At 39.7% G+C, this 15,252-nt stretch overlaps 1 protein-coding gene across 5 annotated transcripts in view; it reads left to right on the forward strand.

Moving 5' to 3' along the window:
* Positions 1-15,252, forward strand: part of usp24 (ubiquitin specific peptidase 24) — a 195,274-nt gene that overhangs the window by 141,081 nt on the left and 38,941 nt on the right. For 4 of the 5 annotated variants that reach the window (XM_041207988.1, XM_041207989.1, XM_041207990.1 and 1 more), the window contains exons 47-52: positions 2,220-2,339; positions 4,074-4,294; positions 4,482-4,606; positions 9,177-9,318; positions 10,265-10,415; positions 12,406-12,501. In XM_041207988.1, coding sequence (XP_041063922.1) covers positions 2,220-2,339; positions 4,074-4,294; positions 4,482-4,606; positions 9,177-9,318; positions 10,265-10,415; positions 12,406-12,501 — 855 coding nt within the window. Of the gene's footprint in view, positions 1-2,219; positions 2,340-4,073; positions 4,295-4,481; positions 4,607-9,176; positions 9,319-10,264; positions 10,416-12,405; positions 12,525-15,252 lie in introns of all 5 variants that reach the window. The other variant, XR_005945485.1, reaches the window with a different exon arrangement.

The raw sequence follows: 15,252 nt of genomic DNA on the forward strand, positions 1-15,252 counted from the left end.
AATCAAGTTACCTTGATGTGTACTTGATGCTGTTGTCCAGAGACCATGTCGGTGGACCTTGCACCAAACCCTGTTTGCTGACCATCACTAGAATTGAATGCGAGAAAGTCAGCAACAAAGCTTTGAAGTTTGAGTCCTAATATGGTGAGAGCCACATCTGAAATTTGGGTGCTGGTGGCCTTTAGCACTAGAGTTGGATTTGTTTAGATTAAGACGACCAAAGACAGGCAGACTGGACATAAGGCTGGAGAAACTTGCAGAGCAAAGGTAGACCAAGGCAATGGACGGGTTTGAGAAAGAGGATGAGTTCAGGTTGGGGTATCAGGCCCCAATGTTGTTTTGCAAGAACGTGATGAAGGCCAAGCAGGGCTTAGTGTGGGACGGGATGCAGATGGCTGTATTTTGGACCAGTTGTCATTTGTGAAGGATGGACGAGCAACAAGGAGGCCAATGGTCAAATTGACACCAGAAGTGACTAAAGTATGTGTATGCAGTAGAAGCTATCAGTGTTTCACAGATGGAAATGGGACATATGAAATGAAACTCAATTGTGGGTCAGCAGGATGCCAAGATGAGACAAAAACGGGAAATGAGAGAAAGCAATTGCCTGATTTCTGAGGTAAAAACATACTGGTCAGTATACAGCTTAAAGCTGAGGATGGTTAGTGTTCATTAGAATGTCCAACAACTGTGTCATACCACCCCATATGCATGCTTTCGTAACCTCTACATTCAATTTGACTAGTGACACCTTGTTAGTCTCTCATCCTCCACAAATACCGTGGAATCCAAAATATGGCTGTACTATGCTAAACCTGCCTGCCCTTCACCTTTATCATGCAAATCAATATTGGAGTCTTATGCCCCTTTTCTGTTTATACATTTGGGGAGAGGTGCTTTCACTGAGTCACTGATTGTACTATTTCCACCTGATATGACTTAAACATAAAGGGAAAGATTGGATTGCACTGCTATTTCTTGCTAAAAGTTTTTGTATTTATGAATTTTTGATATTTGTTGAGGGAATGTTTATGCCATTATATTGCTCACTGTATATCATTGCCTTAGAGCTACATCATGTAAGATGTTTTGTGGCATAAGACCTCACGGTGTAAGACATTCTCTGTAATGAGTTACAAGAGAAATGTGCTTATTCTCCATATGATGCTTGTTGGTAAAACAGTTATGGCATTAATACTAAAAAATATCTGAAATCCATGGAAGAAGTGTTCAAAGCCGCTAACTACCCCCTGTTGAGGCCTACAGGAAAGAATTTGTGTTTGTCACTTTCTGACTATTTCATCTTGCATGATTTCAGAAGTTGAACTATACCTAACACAAATCTGGTTTCTTTTTATTTTGGTGACATGTGTCATTGTAGTTTAAGTGAGTTTCCAACCCACTTTCCTCTCCTTCACAAAGACCACCTACTCTCACCCAATTAAGCTCTTTCTCAAGTCATCTGCATCTGAAACAGCCATCTAGTGCCATCTACAGCCTTAACTATTTGATGCTCCTGGGAAACTTTGCATTCTCGACCCTCCATAGACTTTAGCCTACCTAAAATTTTGTCGCCCATTTCCTATCCACAGCAGGTCCTGTCCACCCATTACCTTGTCCTTTCTAACCTACATTTGGTGCCTGGTTTCCCAACCTAGCCTCCAGTTTTAAAATCGGATCCTTTTATATAAATCCCTCCATGTCTCACACTTCACTCCCTGTAAACTTATTCAGCCTTACAAACAGCCCTACAACCTTACTTTTGACCGTAGCCTCTTGTACATTCCTCCCTCCCTTCACCTCTGCATTAATGGCTATCCTTCAGCAATCTAGACCTCACACTCTGAAATTCCTTCCTAAACCTTTCCAGCTCTCCTTCCTTCCTTTTGAGACCCTACTCTTTTAATCAAGCTTTTTATCACCTTACCCAGTGTGTCCTTTTATGGCTTGGTATCTTGGACCTTGGAATGTTTTTCATGTTAAAGGTGCTATATAAAGGTAAGTTATTGTTGTATGGTAAAAATTGTGTGATGATATAAGATTTCTTGAATTATGGAACTGAAACTTGCTGTGTTCAAGTGGTCACCTTTCTGTTTTCCTTCAATAACAATTGCCAGCAGATAGATTTAATAATAGAGATGACACCGTGTGGATTTTTTTCCTCAGTATGAGAGTGCTGTTGCCTATACACTATGTTCCTTTTGTGTTTTTTCTTCCAGAGGACGACAGTGAAGCGAATGTGCATCAAGTCTCTACCCAGTGTGTTAGTCATCCATTTAATGAGATTCGGGTTCGACTGGGAAAATGGGCGTTCTATCAAGTACGATGAACAAATAAGGGTAAATGTGTAGCCTGTATATAGCGCTAACTCTTTAAGCAGATAAAAAAAATTAAAAACCAAACTTATCATTTCTCATATATTCTATATACTAAATGAGTGTGTCATCATCTAAATGTACAAAATAATGGGACAATCTGTCTAGAATGTATTCTTGTCCAAAATAAATTAGTGTTATGCTTTTTTATCGCTAACAGTGTACACAAGTTTAAATCAGTTATTACTAGTTGTTTTCTGTAAACTGGGGGCAATTTGTATTACTCATTGGCTCATGTTCACATCGCTTAGCAAGGCTGGAATAGTTATGGAGAGCCTTGATGTAAATAGTCTGATTGGAGGTGTTGTACCTGGATGAGGTCTTGTCTTATTCAAAGTATTCGGCACAAAACAGTGAAATAGCATTTCATTCAATTAAAAATTCTAAGGGACATTTTAGGTAGTGAGTCTAGATTAACAGCTGTACCTGGGATGGAGACATGGCTCAAACCTGTGCATAGAATATAATCACTTCTCTGTAATCATTTTGGTAGACAGCTGTGGTGAGAGGTGTTGTGAGCATATGTTTAGAGGTTCAGAGTATGTTGAGAAAAGTGCAAAGAAGTGTTTATAAAATTTTTTGCTAAGTACTGTTCTTCTGTCTGTGCTACATTAAAATAATAGTTTATAGCCTGGGTCTTCATCTAATAGTGTGAACATCCAGCCTGTCTATAAAAGCTGAAGAGGATCACATGGTAGCATGTGGTATGTTCCAGTGGACCATAGTACAATGATAAGGATTGTCTTTTTGATCTCAGGGCTTCATTATGATTTACCATGGTAGTGGGCTGATGCTCTGATTCATAACGTATGCAAAGTGAACTAATGGGGGCAGCTGGTGACACTGAGCCAGAGTAGAATAAGTAATGTAAAACTCAAAAACTTAGAAAGTTTTTTTTCTAAAGTCCCGTGTCTAGATGTGCAAGCATCTGCTTCTTCTGTGTCTGCTATATGTAAAATATCCATTTGGGTATTTTTTTTTTCTTTACTCTTTTATCGGATGTGAGCATCATTGACAAGGCCAGCATTTGCTGCCCATTCCTAGTTGTCCTTGAACTGAGTGGCTTGCTAGGCCATTTCAGAGGGCAGTTATGAGTCAACTACATTGCTGTGAGTCTGGAGTCACATGTAGGCCAGACTGCACAAGGATGGCAGATTTCTTTCCTTAAAGGACATTAGTGAACCAGGTGGGTTTTTATGACAATAGTTGATGGTTTCATGGTACCATATTCGAGATTTTTTAATTGAATTTAAACTCCACCAGCTGCCATGGGATTTGAACCCATGTCCCCAGAGGAATAGCCTGGGCTTCTGGATTACTAGTGCAGTGACATTACCATCATGCCACAGTCTCCCTTTAAATTAAACCTTAGTCCTTCCCTTCACCACCCTCAATTCATTCTGAATTTAGAAAATAGCTTCTGCATCTTAGCTCCACAAATTTAAAGAAACAAACGAAGACCAGTTGTTTAACAAAATCTCTGAAAAGGGATGCAGCACCACAAGGTAGTTTGTCTCTGAATAGTATATCAGAGTCACAATGTGAATTAAGAATTTAATTGCTCACTGAGTCAATACATTTGTCCATTGATATGCTATGCTTATTAGTATTTGGTTTCCTATAGCAATGTTTATTACTTGCATGAATTCAGGACTGCTCGGCAATTCATCTCCATCTGTTTCCTCTTTATCTTACCAGTTTCCTTGGCTTTTAAACATGGAGCCTTATACGGTGTCTGGAATGGCACGGCAAGAGCATTCTTCCGAACATGGTGAAAATGGCAAAACAGGCGATCATGTGGGTGGAGGCTCTCCTCGAAAGAAAGGCGCCCCAACTGAAAACTATGAGCTGGTTGGAGTAATTGTTCATAGTGGCCAGGCACATGCTGGACACTATTACTCATTCATCAAGGATAGGAGGCGAGTGAAGAATATAAAATGGTTTAAGAACTTGAATATTTTTTGATTTCAGCGAGCTGTTAATTTGAAAATATAAACATAAGGAAGGAATTTTGCAGAGTTGCAACCGATCAGAGCTAATGAGTAACTTGCTTCATGCTAAATTTGGTCTGGTTCTGGGCTTACTTTCTACTTTTTGATTCTGCAGGGCTAGTGGCAAAGGAAAATGGTACAAATTCAATGACACGGTGGTGGAAGAGTTTGATCTAAATGATGAGACGTTGGAGTTTGAATGTTTTGGTGGAGAGTACAGACCTAAAGTGTATGATCAATGTAAGTTAGTTTGGAACTCTCAACGTCTCCAGGAGTTTGTGTTTCTGCTTTCGGCAGAACTACTACTTTAACAGAGGCTTTGGCTCGCTAATGGTAAGATTAGAAAGTCAAGGTAGGAAAAAAAACATTAAAACCTCAATTGATTTTCAAGTGATGACTAAAACAAATTCATATCACACATGAATATTAAATGAAGTAGAAAAGTGGACTCCATTAAAATCCCCTGAATAAAATAATTGTGAATGGCACTGAAGGAAAAGTTTGTTGCTTGCAATTTTTCCTCTGTGGCAAACTAGGGTGGGGAAAAGAAACTGGAAGAGGCAGTACACTAACTTAAGAGTCCAATTTTCCACCCGCTGTTTGTCAGCATTAATTGCTTTTGTGATGCTTAAACTACAGAAATACAGGTTTCTGTCCCCACTCTATCTTTCCACCCACTGTGTAACTAACCTAAAAATAGAAAAGAAAACTGGTTAAGTTAGCAAGGAACAGGATCAAGGATTACCAAGATAAATTCAGACATTGAAAAAGCATTTGGCAAAGTGTCAAACTGAGCTGACTTTTCCCCCCATCGGGGGGGAGGTTGATGGGCGGGCGTGTACAGACGTGCTTCCATTCGGCGGCCCCAATTGGAGGCGCGGGCGCCATTTTACGTGGGTGGGCCAATTAAGGCCCACCCAGTTTGACGTCCGCACGGAAGCGCTACGCACTCCCTGTGTGGGGAGGGGGAGAGTCCCAAAATCAAGAGTGCACTCTTTCGTGCGTGCGCACGAACCATGGAACACTACAGCACAGAAAACAGGCCATTCGGCCCTTCTAGTCTGTGCTGAAATATTATTCCGCTAGTCCCATTGACCTGTACCTAGACCATAACCCTCCAGATCTCTCCTGTCCATGTAACTATCTAATTTATTCTTAAAACTTAAGAGTGAGCCCGCATTTACCACGTCTGATGGTAGCTCGTTCCACACTCTCACCACTCTGAGTGAAGAAGTTCCCCCAAACCTTTCCCCTTTCACCCTAAAGCCATGTCCTCTCGTGTTTATTTCTCCTAATCTAAGTGGAAAGAGCCTACTTGCATTTATTCTGTCTATACCCCTCATAATTTTGTAAACTTCTATCATATCTCCCTTCATTCTTCTACACTCCAAGGAATAAAGTCCTAACCTGTTTAATCTTTCCCTGTGACTCAACTCCTTAAGACCCGGCAACATCCTAGTAAATCTTCTCTGCACTCTCTCAATCTATTGATATCCTTCCTGTAGTTATGCAACCAGAACTGCACACAATACTCCAAAGTTGGCTTCACCAATGTCTTATACAACCTCACCATAACATCCCAACTCCTATACTCAATACTTTGATTTATGAAGGCCAGTAAGCCAAAAGCTATCTTTGTGACCTTGTCTACCTGTGACGCCACTTTTAGGGAACTATGTATCTGAACTCCCAGATCCCTTTGTTCCTCCGCACTCCTCAGTGCCCTACCATTTACTGTGTATCTCCTACCTTGGTTTGACCTTCCAAAATGTAACACCTCACACTTTTCCGCATTAAATTCCATCTGCCATTTTCTGGTCCATTTTTCCAGTTGGTCCAGATCTCTCTGCAAGCTTTGAAAGCCTTCCTCGCTGTCCACAACGCCTCCAATCTTAGTGTCATCAGCAAACTTGCTGATCCAATTCACCACATTATCATCCAAATCATTGATATAAACAACAAACAACAGTGGTCCCAGCACAGATCCCCGAGGCACACCACTAGTCACAGACCTCCAGTCTGAGAAGCAATCATCCACTACCACTCTGTCTTCTCTCACACAGCCAATTTCGAATCCAGTTTACAACATCTCCATGGATACCAAGTGTCTGAACCTTCTGAACTAACCTCCCATATGGGACCTTGTCAAAGGCCTTACTAAAGTCCATGTAGACAACATCCACAGCCTTTCCTTCATCTACTTTCTTGGTAACCTCCTCGAAAAACTCTACAAGGTTCGTTAAACACGACCTACCACGCACAAAGCCATGCTGACTATCCTTAATCAGCCCTTGGCTGTCCAAATAATTATATATCCGATCTCTCAGAACACCTTCCAATAATTTACCTACTACTGACGTCAGGCTCACTGGCCTGTAATTACCTGGTTTACTTTTGGAGCCTTTTTTAAACAACGGAACAACATGAGCTACCCTCCAATCCTCCAGCACCTCACCCTGGCTAAGGACATTTTAAATATTTCTGCCAGGGCCCCTGCAATTTCTACACTAGTCTCCCTCAAGGTCCAAGGGAATATCATGTCAAGCCCGGGGGATTTATGTACCTTTATTCGCTGTAAGGCAGCAAGCACCTCCTCCTCTTTAATCTCTATATGTTCCATGAAACTACTGCTTGTTTCCCTTCCTTCCTTGTACACTATGCCAGTTTCCTGAGTAAATACTGATGCAAAAAACTGTTTAAGATCTCCCCATCACGTGGGGCTCCACACATAGACGACCACTCTGATCTTCAAGGGGACCAATTGTATCCCTTACTCTTTTACTCTTAATATACTTGTAGAAACCCTTCGGGTTTACCTTCACATTATCTGCCAAAGCAACCTCATGTCTTCTTTTTGCCTTCCTGATTTCCTTTTTTAGTATTTTCTTACATTTTCTATACTCTACAAGTACCTCATTTGCTTCTTGTTGCCTATACCTGCTATACACCTCTCTCCTCTTCTTAACCAGATCGCCAATATCCCTTGAAAACCAAGGTTCCCTATGCCTGTTAACTTTGCCTTTAATCCTGACAGGAACATGCAAATTCTGCACTCTCAAAATTTCACCTTTGAATGCCTTCCACTTACTGAATACATCCTTGCCAGAAAACAACTTATGCCAATCCACTCTTCCTAGATCCTTTCTCATTTCCACAAAATTGGCCTTTCTCCGATTTAGAATCTCAACTCGAGGACCAGACCTATCCTTATCCATAATTAGCTTAAAACTAATGACATTGTGGACCCAAAATGTTCGCCTACACATACTTCTGTCACCTGACCTGTCTGGTTCCCTAATAGGAGATCAAGTATTGCATCCTCTCTCGTTGGTACCTCTATATATTGATGTAGAAAAATTTCCTGAACACATTTGAAAAACTCCAAGCCATCCAGCCCTTTTACAGTATGGGAATCCCAGTCAATATGTGGAAAGTTAAAATCTCCCCTACTATCACAACTTTCTGTTCCTTACATCGGTCTGCTATCTCTCTACAGATTTACTCCTTCAAATTCTCTCTGACTATTGGGCGGTCTATAATACAACGAAAGAGTGCACTCATCTCCCTGAGGCTAAGTGCAGTCTCAGGGAGATCGGTTGTACATGTAAAAAATAGAAAAATAAAATTTCCCTTACATGTCTCCTCCTGTGACAATGTCACATGGGTTGGGACATGTCCATAATTTTTACAAAATCTTTATTAAAATTTTTTAAAGCCTACATGAAATCTCATCCCACCCGTGGATGAAGTTTCATGTTTTTTCTAGTTCCCACCGGGGCTCCTGATCTACCCGCCAACCTCAAGGTTGGGTGGGTAGGTCATTTAATTACTTAATTGACCCTGCCAATGGCCTCATTTGGCCATTGACAGGTCGGCAGGCGCGCAGCTGATTTCGCTGCACTCCCGCCCTCCTGAAAATTTAAATCGGGCATAGTGACATCGGGAGTTCCCCCCAACATCTCCACGGGTCATTTTACGCATCGGCGAGTGATTGCCGACTCATAAAATTCTGCCCACCAAGTTTCATGAGAAAAACTGAAGCTATTGGAGATCAGAGGGAAAACACTTTACTGCTAGAATCATTGTTGTAGTTGCTGGAACCCAGTTATTTCAGCCCCAGGATGTCACTGCAGAAGTGTTTTTGGTACTGTTTCAGGCTCAGCTGGCTCCATCAGTTAGGTTTCTTCCATTATAAAGTCAGAAATGGAGCTGCTCCCTGATGATTGCTTGGTGTTTCGGGCATTGAAACAGTCCACGTCTTCATGCAAGAAAATCTAGGCAACATCCAGACTTGGGCTGATGATGTTGATGGTTACATCCATGCAAGTGCCAGGCAATGACCTTCTCCAACAGAGAGGATCTCAGCAACTCTCCTTGATCCTCAATAGCTTGACTGTCTCCCAGAGCCTCATCCCTGGGTCAAAATTCTGGGGCTCTACCTGAAAGCACCTTCACTGCACAGACTGCAGTGTCTTAAGATGGCCCATCATCAGAATGAAACTAGACATGTGCAATAAATTTGATCCTTGACGTCAACATCCAGATATCAAAAATGAATTAAAATCATAGAAATGATCAAAATCACTTAAACTCAATGATGACCTGCTGTGGATGTTAAATTTTTACATTCAGAACCCAAGTCACATTTTATTAATGTTTTGAAAGTTTTACTTTTTCAGAAAAAAAGCTTTCATTATTTTTAATGGAATCTTTTAAGTAGCAGCCTTAAAGTGAGCCACCACATACATTTAAATTGATGAACCAAACTTTTTATCAAGGTTGCATTTCAAATGTCTTTTTTTTTTTAAAGCAAATCCCTATCCTGAAGTCCGTCGCCGATATTGGAATGCCTACATGTTGTTTTATCAACGAATGTTAGACCAAAACTCTCCAGTTTTACCAAAGAAAAGCCGAGTTAGTGTTGTTCGGCAGGAGGCAGAGGATCTATCATTGTAAGTAGAGTCTTAATGAACATTCCACAAATCATGTCAGTAACCTTATTGATACTATTCCTGTACCTCTGAATTTAATCACCTTTGGCATTTAATTTGTGTTTTACCCTTGTATCCTGAAGGGATGCTGGTAACACATCCAAGCTGCCAATCTTCATGTATAAAACTAAGTCCTTCTGCAAAATAGAATTCTATTTGCCATAATTCCCTGATGCTACTTCACTCTTTACTAGTGAGCAGCATTTTCATCATGAATCTGATAAGTGAGCTGATTGAAAATTCAAGGCTGCCTTTCTAGAATAAAAACAGAAAATGCTGCAAACGCTCAGCAGGTCAGGCAGCGTCCACGGAGCAAGAATTATAATGTTTCACATACATGGCCTTTCATGAGTTCTGATGTGTTCTATTGAAAAGTCATCGACCTGAAACATTAACTCTGTATCTCTCTTCATTGACACAAAAACAGAAAATGCTGGAAAAACTCAGCTAGTGTAGCAGCATCTGTGGAGAGAGAAACAGAGTTGAATTTTAGAGTCCGTATGACCCTTCAGAGTTTATACAGGTCATACGTACTCGAAACATCAACTATGTTTCTCTCTCCACAGATGCTGCTAGACTAGCTGAGTTTTTCCAGCATTTTCTGTTTTTGTTTCAGAATTCCAGCATCCGCAGTGTTTTGCTTCTTTTAGTGACTTTGTCGATTTTTTTCATGAGTGCTTTTCAGTGAGTTTTATTTTCCTGAATAGTTTTGTAAGCTGTGTATCCCAAGTATGAAGACATTAGACTAAATGCACACCAGAATCAATTTTTGTTTGTAGCCTGTTTTCTTCTGAAGTTTAACAAAAGAATTATACACTTAATGCAAAACTCAGACTGCTGTTGGAATTTAGCCCTGCATCCCATCATTTGTTGAATATCTGAAAACTTTTTCGTTGCTTTGGGGTAGGTCAGCTCCCTCTTCACCTGAGGTTTCACCTCAGTCGTCGCCTCGTCCTCATCGGCCGAACAACGACCGCCTTTCACTGTTGACTAAGCTAGTAAAGAAGGGGGAAAAGAAGGGACTTTTTGTGGAAAAATTACCAGCCAGAATTTACCAGGTAAGAAGCAGTCAATATTTAACTGAAGAGAAAGTCATAACACATCCATTCGGTTAAGTATACATTGAAAGAGATTTGGAAAAAAAATTATGTTTTAGGGTATTTCTTGGGGTCGGCATTATCAGCCACTCTGGTAAGCAGCCCTCCCATCTCCCTTATTGCCCAGTATCTAGGTAAGCAGTAGATAAGCCCACAAATCAAAGAATATCTATGTAGCACCTTTTACAGTCAGGAAGTTCCAAAGCACTTTACAACCGGTGAAGTATTTTTTGAAGTCTAGTAACTGGTGTAGCTACTAGAATGTATACATGATTCTCCCTAACTTTGCAAAGTGGCTTAAATATATGCTTGACCTGACCAAGACTCAGATAGTAAACCAATGTTAGTTTAAATAAAATTGGTACATGAACAACATAGGACATAAAGCACATGTTTCACTATTACCCTTCATACATAAAATAATAAATATGCCACCAATATTTGTTCGACACCTAGATTTCAAATATCTAAGATGCTGCATTTGCAAACTGACCTACATTCTATTTGGCCAGCACAGTTTTAAGCACAACTTTTTTCTGTGGCTGGACTACATAATATCACTTGGATAAATCATCCAGCAGATACACTGAAGCAGATGGCTTCATTTTTTTGCATCAGAATTAAATTTACAGCCAATCTTTGACAATTAAATGTGATGCTTGCCAGGTATTCTGAAATTTGGGAAACTTTAACTCAGTTTGCACCTTAGACCTAATGTGTTCACTGTTATAAAGCTTACTGTAGCCAGCCTTCCTGATGGCTGAATTTCTAGCTGTTCGTTTAAGAAATACCCTGCCTGACAAGGCTTTTAACACATATCATACCCTTTTTTAAGCAACAAAGAATAAATCTAAAACTTAAACACTGGCAAAAGAAAATCAATGGTTTGTTAGTATTTCATGATATGGAATGTTGGAAGTATTCTTCACACTACTGAGTGTCATTGAGATAGTAGTGGATGATGAGAAATTATACTGTGGGCAAAATACCTACAGAACCTCGTTAGAGTTGAAAATTTTGTTAGCTTGCCCAGTGGGCACCTATGTTATCTTGCTGCTGTAATTTGGTCTAAGCACACTCTTAACTGGTCATATCAAAAATAAGCAAAATTTGACTGAGAATGCGCCATGGATTGATACCAAACTTGCTCCAGTGCATTTAACAGCCTAAGGATATAAAAGCTTTTTTATTTAGGCAATAGGTTGTTTTTTTTAAAAAAATGACTGAGACTTGAATGTTGGTGTGTTAATTTGTAACTCATCAATTGAGGGTTTCACCTACTATGATTTTTCTCCCCCCAGAAAATGCAAATTTTATTCCTTTCGTGCTCTTCTTGTGATTTGTTTCGTTATTTGTTTCCCGATATTTTACAGTTTCAGAATATTTTATTTGCTTTGTCCCTCCTCCTTAATGAATGATTAACATCACAAACTTATGGAATCGTAGAATGTATGACAGAACCACTCGACCCAGCTGTGATCCACAGTGGTGTTTATGCTCCACGTGGACTCCTTCCAAATTGGAAATGCCAGTTCCTTTCCAAACTCAGATTCTAAAAGAAATTCAAGTATCAATGTTGCATTCTTTTGAACATTATTTCCTTTGAGTGTGTCAAAGGAAGTTATGTATCAGATAATTAAAAGTTACGATACTTAACAATGCATTGCGCTTTCGGTTTCCATGTGGCCAGTTTCTAGTCACAAGTAAGGGGTTGGGAGGAAGTTGAGGGGAAGGAATTTCCCTGAAAGGTAAATCTGGGAAATAACACACCCTATAATGTGTTTGTGTTTACTAATTGTCTCTTACAGTAAGGGCAAATTAATTCTCTAGTCTCTCTATAATGGCAAAAACATAGTTGGTTGCTTGTTGGTGATTAAAAAAAAGCTTCAGATTACTTCCATTAGTGGAAACAGCTGCAACCATTTAGTCTGTGTTCTTTTTTCTCTAATAGATGGTGCGAGATGAGAACCTGAAGTTCATGAAAAACAGAGATGTTTTCAACAGTGACTACTTCAATTTCATGCTTTCCTTGATTTCACTCAATGCAGTGAGTGTCTTTTCTGTGGTCAGGTACTGTTTGACGGTTCATCTGGTTAGCTGTGGCATCCAAAAAGAATGATATCCCTTTCACCTAACCACTATAACACCAATTTCTTCCCAATATCTTTAATATTCAATACAAAATGTTGGATCCCATGAGCAAGCCCATGGTTATTACAAATTTGAACTGCATGCTTGAAGTAATATGTGGTGGTATGCTGAGAAAAACATTAAGCCATTGAAAAAGCATTAAAAATAGCATTGCAGGTCAGCTGTATCACCCAAATAAGAAGCAACACATTGCTCACACTAAAATAATTCATTTGTGAAGTTTATTGTGATAAGTCAAAGTTTACTGTAACAAAAAGGTATATTGGACCAAATTGACAATAAGCCATAATTTGCTATAGCAGAGTATTTAACACCTGCCATTAGTTAAACTTGCTCTTGAACATTAAGGTTTTTTTTTTCCTGTGGCAAAGAAGCAACAAGACTTAACTTTCTGTGGTGAGTTTAGCTTGTATCTACCATGCAAAAACAGCAACTTAATGCTATTCAGTGCATTTCAATAGTGAAGCTGACAGTGATATGCTGTTCTTGAGAAGCTGCTGGTGGAACAGTGCTACTTGGACAGCAACCTTTGGCTACCTTGAGTTTAATCATGCATCTGGCTTTCACCTGACGTTGCTATAACATATGTGTATGAACAACAGTGAGCACCATTAACCTCATTGTTATTTGGACAGCAAATTCTGGACCAATACAGTCCTTAATTCTTACCATTACTTTAAAAATTAATTAAACCAGCGTATCAAAATAAGTGGTCCTTTTTAGCATGCACTCAACTTTGTTTTAACAGAGCAAAAAATAGTTTCATGTGCTAAGGGGCCACTTCTTGCCATAGTTACTACTACTTCCTAGTAAACTGAAGATCCAACAAAAGCTTATCATGTAAACCCTGTGGTTCATGAACGTTCTACCCAAAAAACTATCAATCAAAACCAGAGCACAAACACAATGGTTGCAAACTTGCTGAGGCTAGCAAAAGCCAATTGTTGGGAAGACACTTTTTTTTAGCAGGTTTGATAGGCTGCTGGTCTTAGCAAATACTGGCCATGTCATGTTTGACTTGCAGTGTAAGCGTGCCTTGAATCACTTCTATTATTGACATCTTTATTAAAGATGGCAGTCCAAAGTGCAGCATGAATTGAGAAAAGTTACATGGTTTTAAAAAGATAGTAGTATGTTGTCTTTTGATTTTCTCCTATTTGAGCAATCTGTTCATTTAATTTTTGCATGAGATTTGAGCTCCATTTAAAGAATGAGCAAGACCATAACAAAAGATTGCACTTTATGACACTTGAAGCTATGATTTTCTTCATCAAAATTCAATTTAATGACCACCTGAAAAAGGCTAAAAACCTTGAAGCACTTTGATTAGTGCAACAACAAATTGTTTCTGTAAAATTTCTCTCACTACCATGTGTGTTCGTAAATAAAATACTTGCATTTATATTGCACTTTCCACCACCATTGGATGTCTAAGTGTTTTACAGCCAATGAAGTACTTTTGAAGCATGGTCACTGTCATAATGTAAAAAATGCAGTGGCCAATTTGCATATAGCAAGCTCCCACAGACAGTAATGCAATAATGACCAAATAACTGTTGAGGTGATAAATATTGACTAGTATATGAGGGGATAACTCCCCTGTTTATCTTTGAAATGGTGTCAAGTGATCTTTTACATCCGCCTGAGGGGGCAGACAGGCCTCTGTTTAACATCTCATCTGAAAGATGGCAATTGTGACAGCGCCGCTGTACTGGAGTATCAGCCTTGATTTTTGTGCTCAGGTCCTGGAATGGGATTTGAACCCAGAACCTCCTGACTCTTAAGGCAAGAGTGCTACCAACTGAGCCATGGCTGACAGGGCATCATCCAGGGATTGATCCCGAGGTCAAAATTTAATCCAGCTTTGTTTGGATGTTAGCACATTGCTTTTGAATCATAAGCTTCTGGGTTCAAGATCCATTCCAGTACTTGATCACAATACAGGTCGATGCTTTAATGAGTTTTTGAGGCAGTACAGCAAAGTTGATGCTGCTGTCTTTTGAATGAAAACCAAGGGTTTGTCTGTCTAGGTCAGGAGGACACAAAAAAGCCAGTGATGGCATTGGAATGAGAGCAGTGAGGGCCGATGGCATTCCGGCCTACCCCACCCAAGAAACAGATCAGTTTGTTTCTTGAGAGCCAGATTAACCTGTGTGTTGGGACTTTGCTGTGTGCAATTGATTGCTGAGTTTAACTGCATAATTATTTTTGAAGTGCAGTGAATGCTAATTAGTTGTGAAGCACATGGGGGAACAATCTGAGGACATGGGCAGACTTTCAGCAATGTAAGTTTTTTTTTCCCCCTAATTACCTCTGCATCAGTTTCACATTTTACTTGTATCTGTAGTGCTACAATATAGCCAGTCTCCTTGCAGAAAGAAACTTCTCTATTTCCTTATAACAAAATATGTCAATTAAACAAAGTACGTGCATGGCTCCTGATGAGCATCATGTCCTGTACTTGCCTAGGCAAGTGTCATTAACCAATGTTGATAATGAATAAGCTGTGAAACAGGCAAGTCCCCTCGAGGAAATCCATATTTACTTGTTACAACAGATATTAGCAAATTGTCAAAAGCTGAAAGAGAAATGGGAACTTGTGAGTATGGTGCTTTCACCCCTGTAACACATGTTCAAATTTAGCCCT

This window comes from Carcharodon carcharias, chromosome 16 (genome assembly GCF_017639515.1).
Source record: "Carcharodon carcharias isolate sCarCar2 chromosome 16, sCarCar2.pri, whole genome shotgun sequence".
In the NCBI taxonomy this organism is placed as follows: Eukaryota; Metazoa; Chordata; class Chondrichthyes; order Lamniformes; family Lamnidae; genus Carcharodon; species Carcharodon carcharias.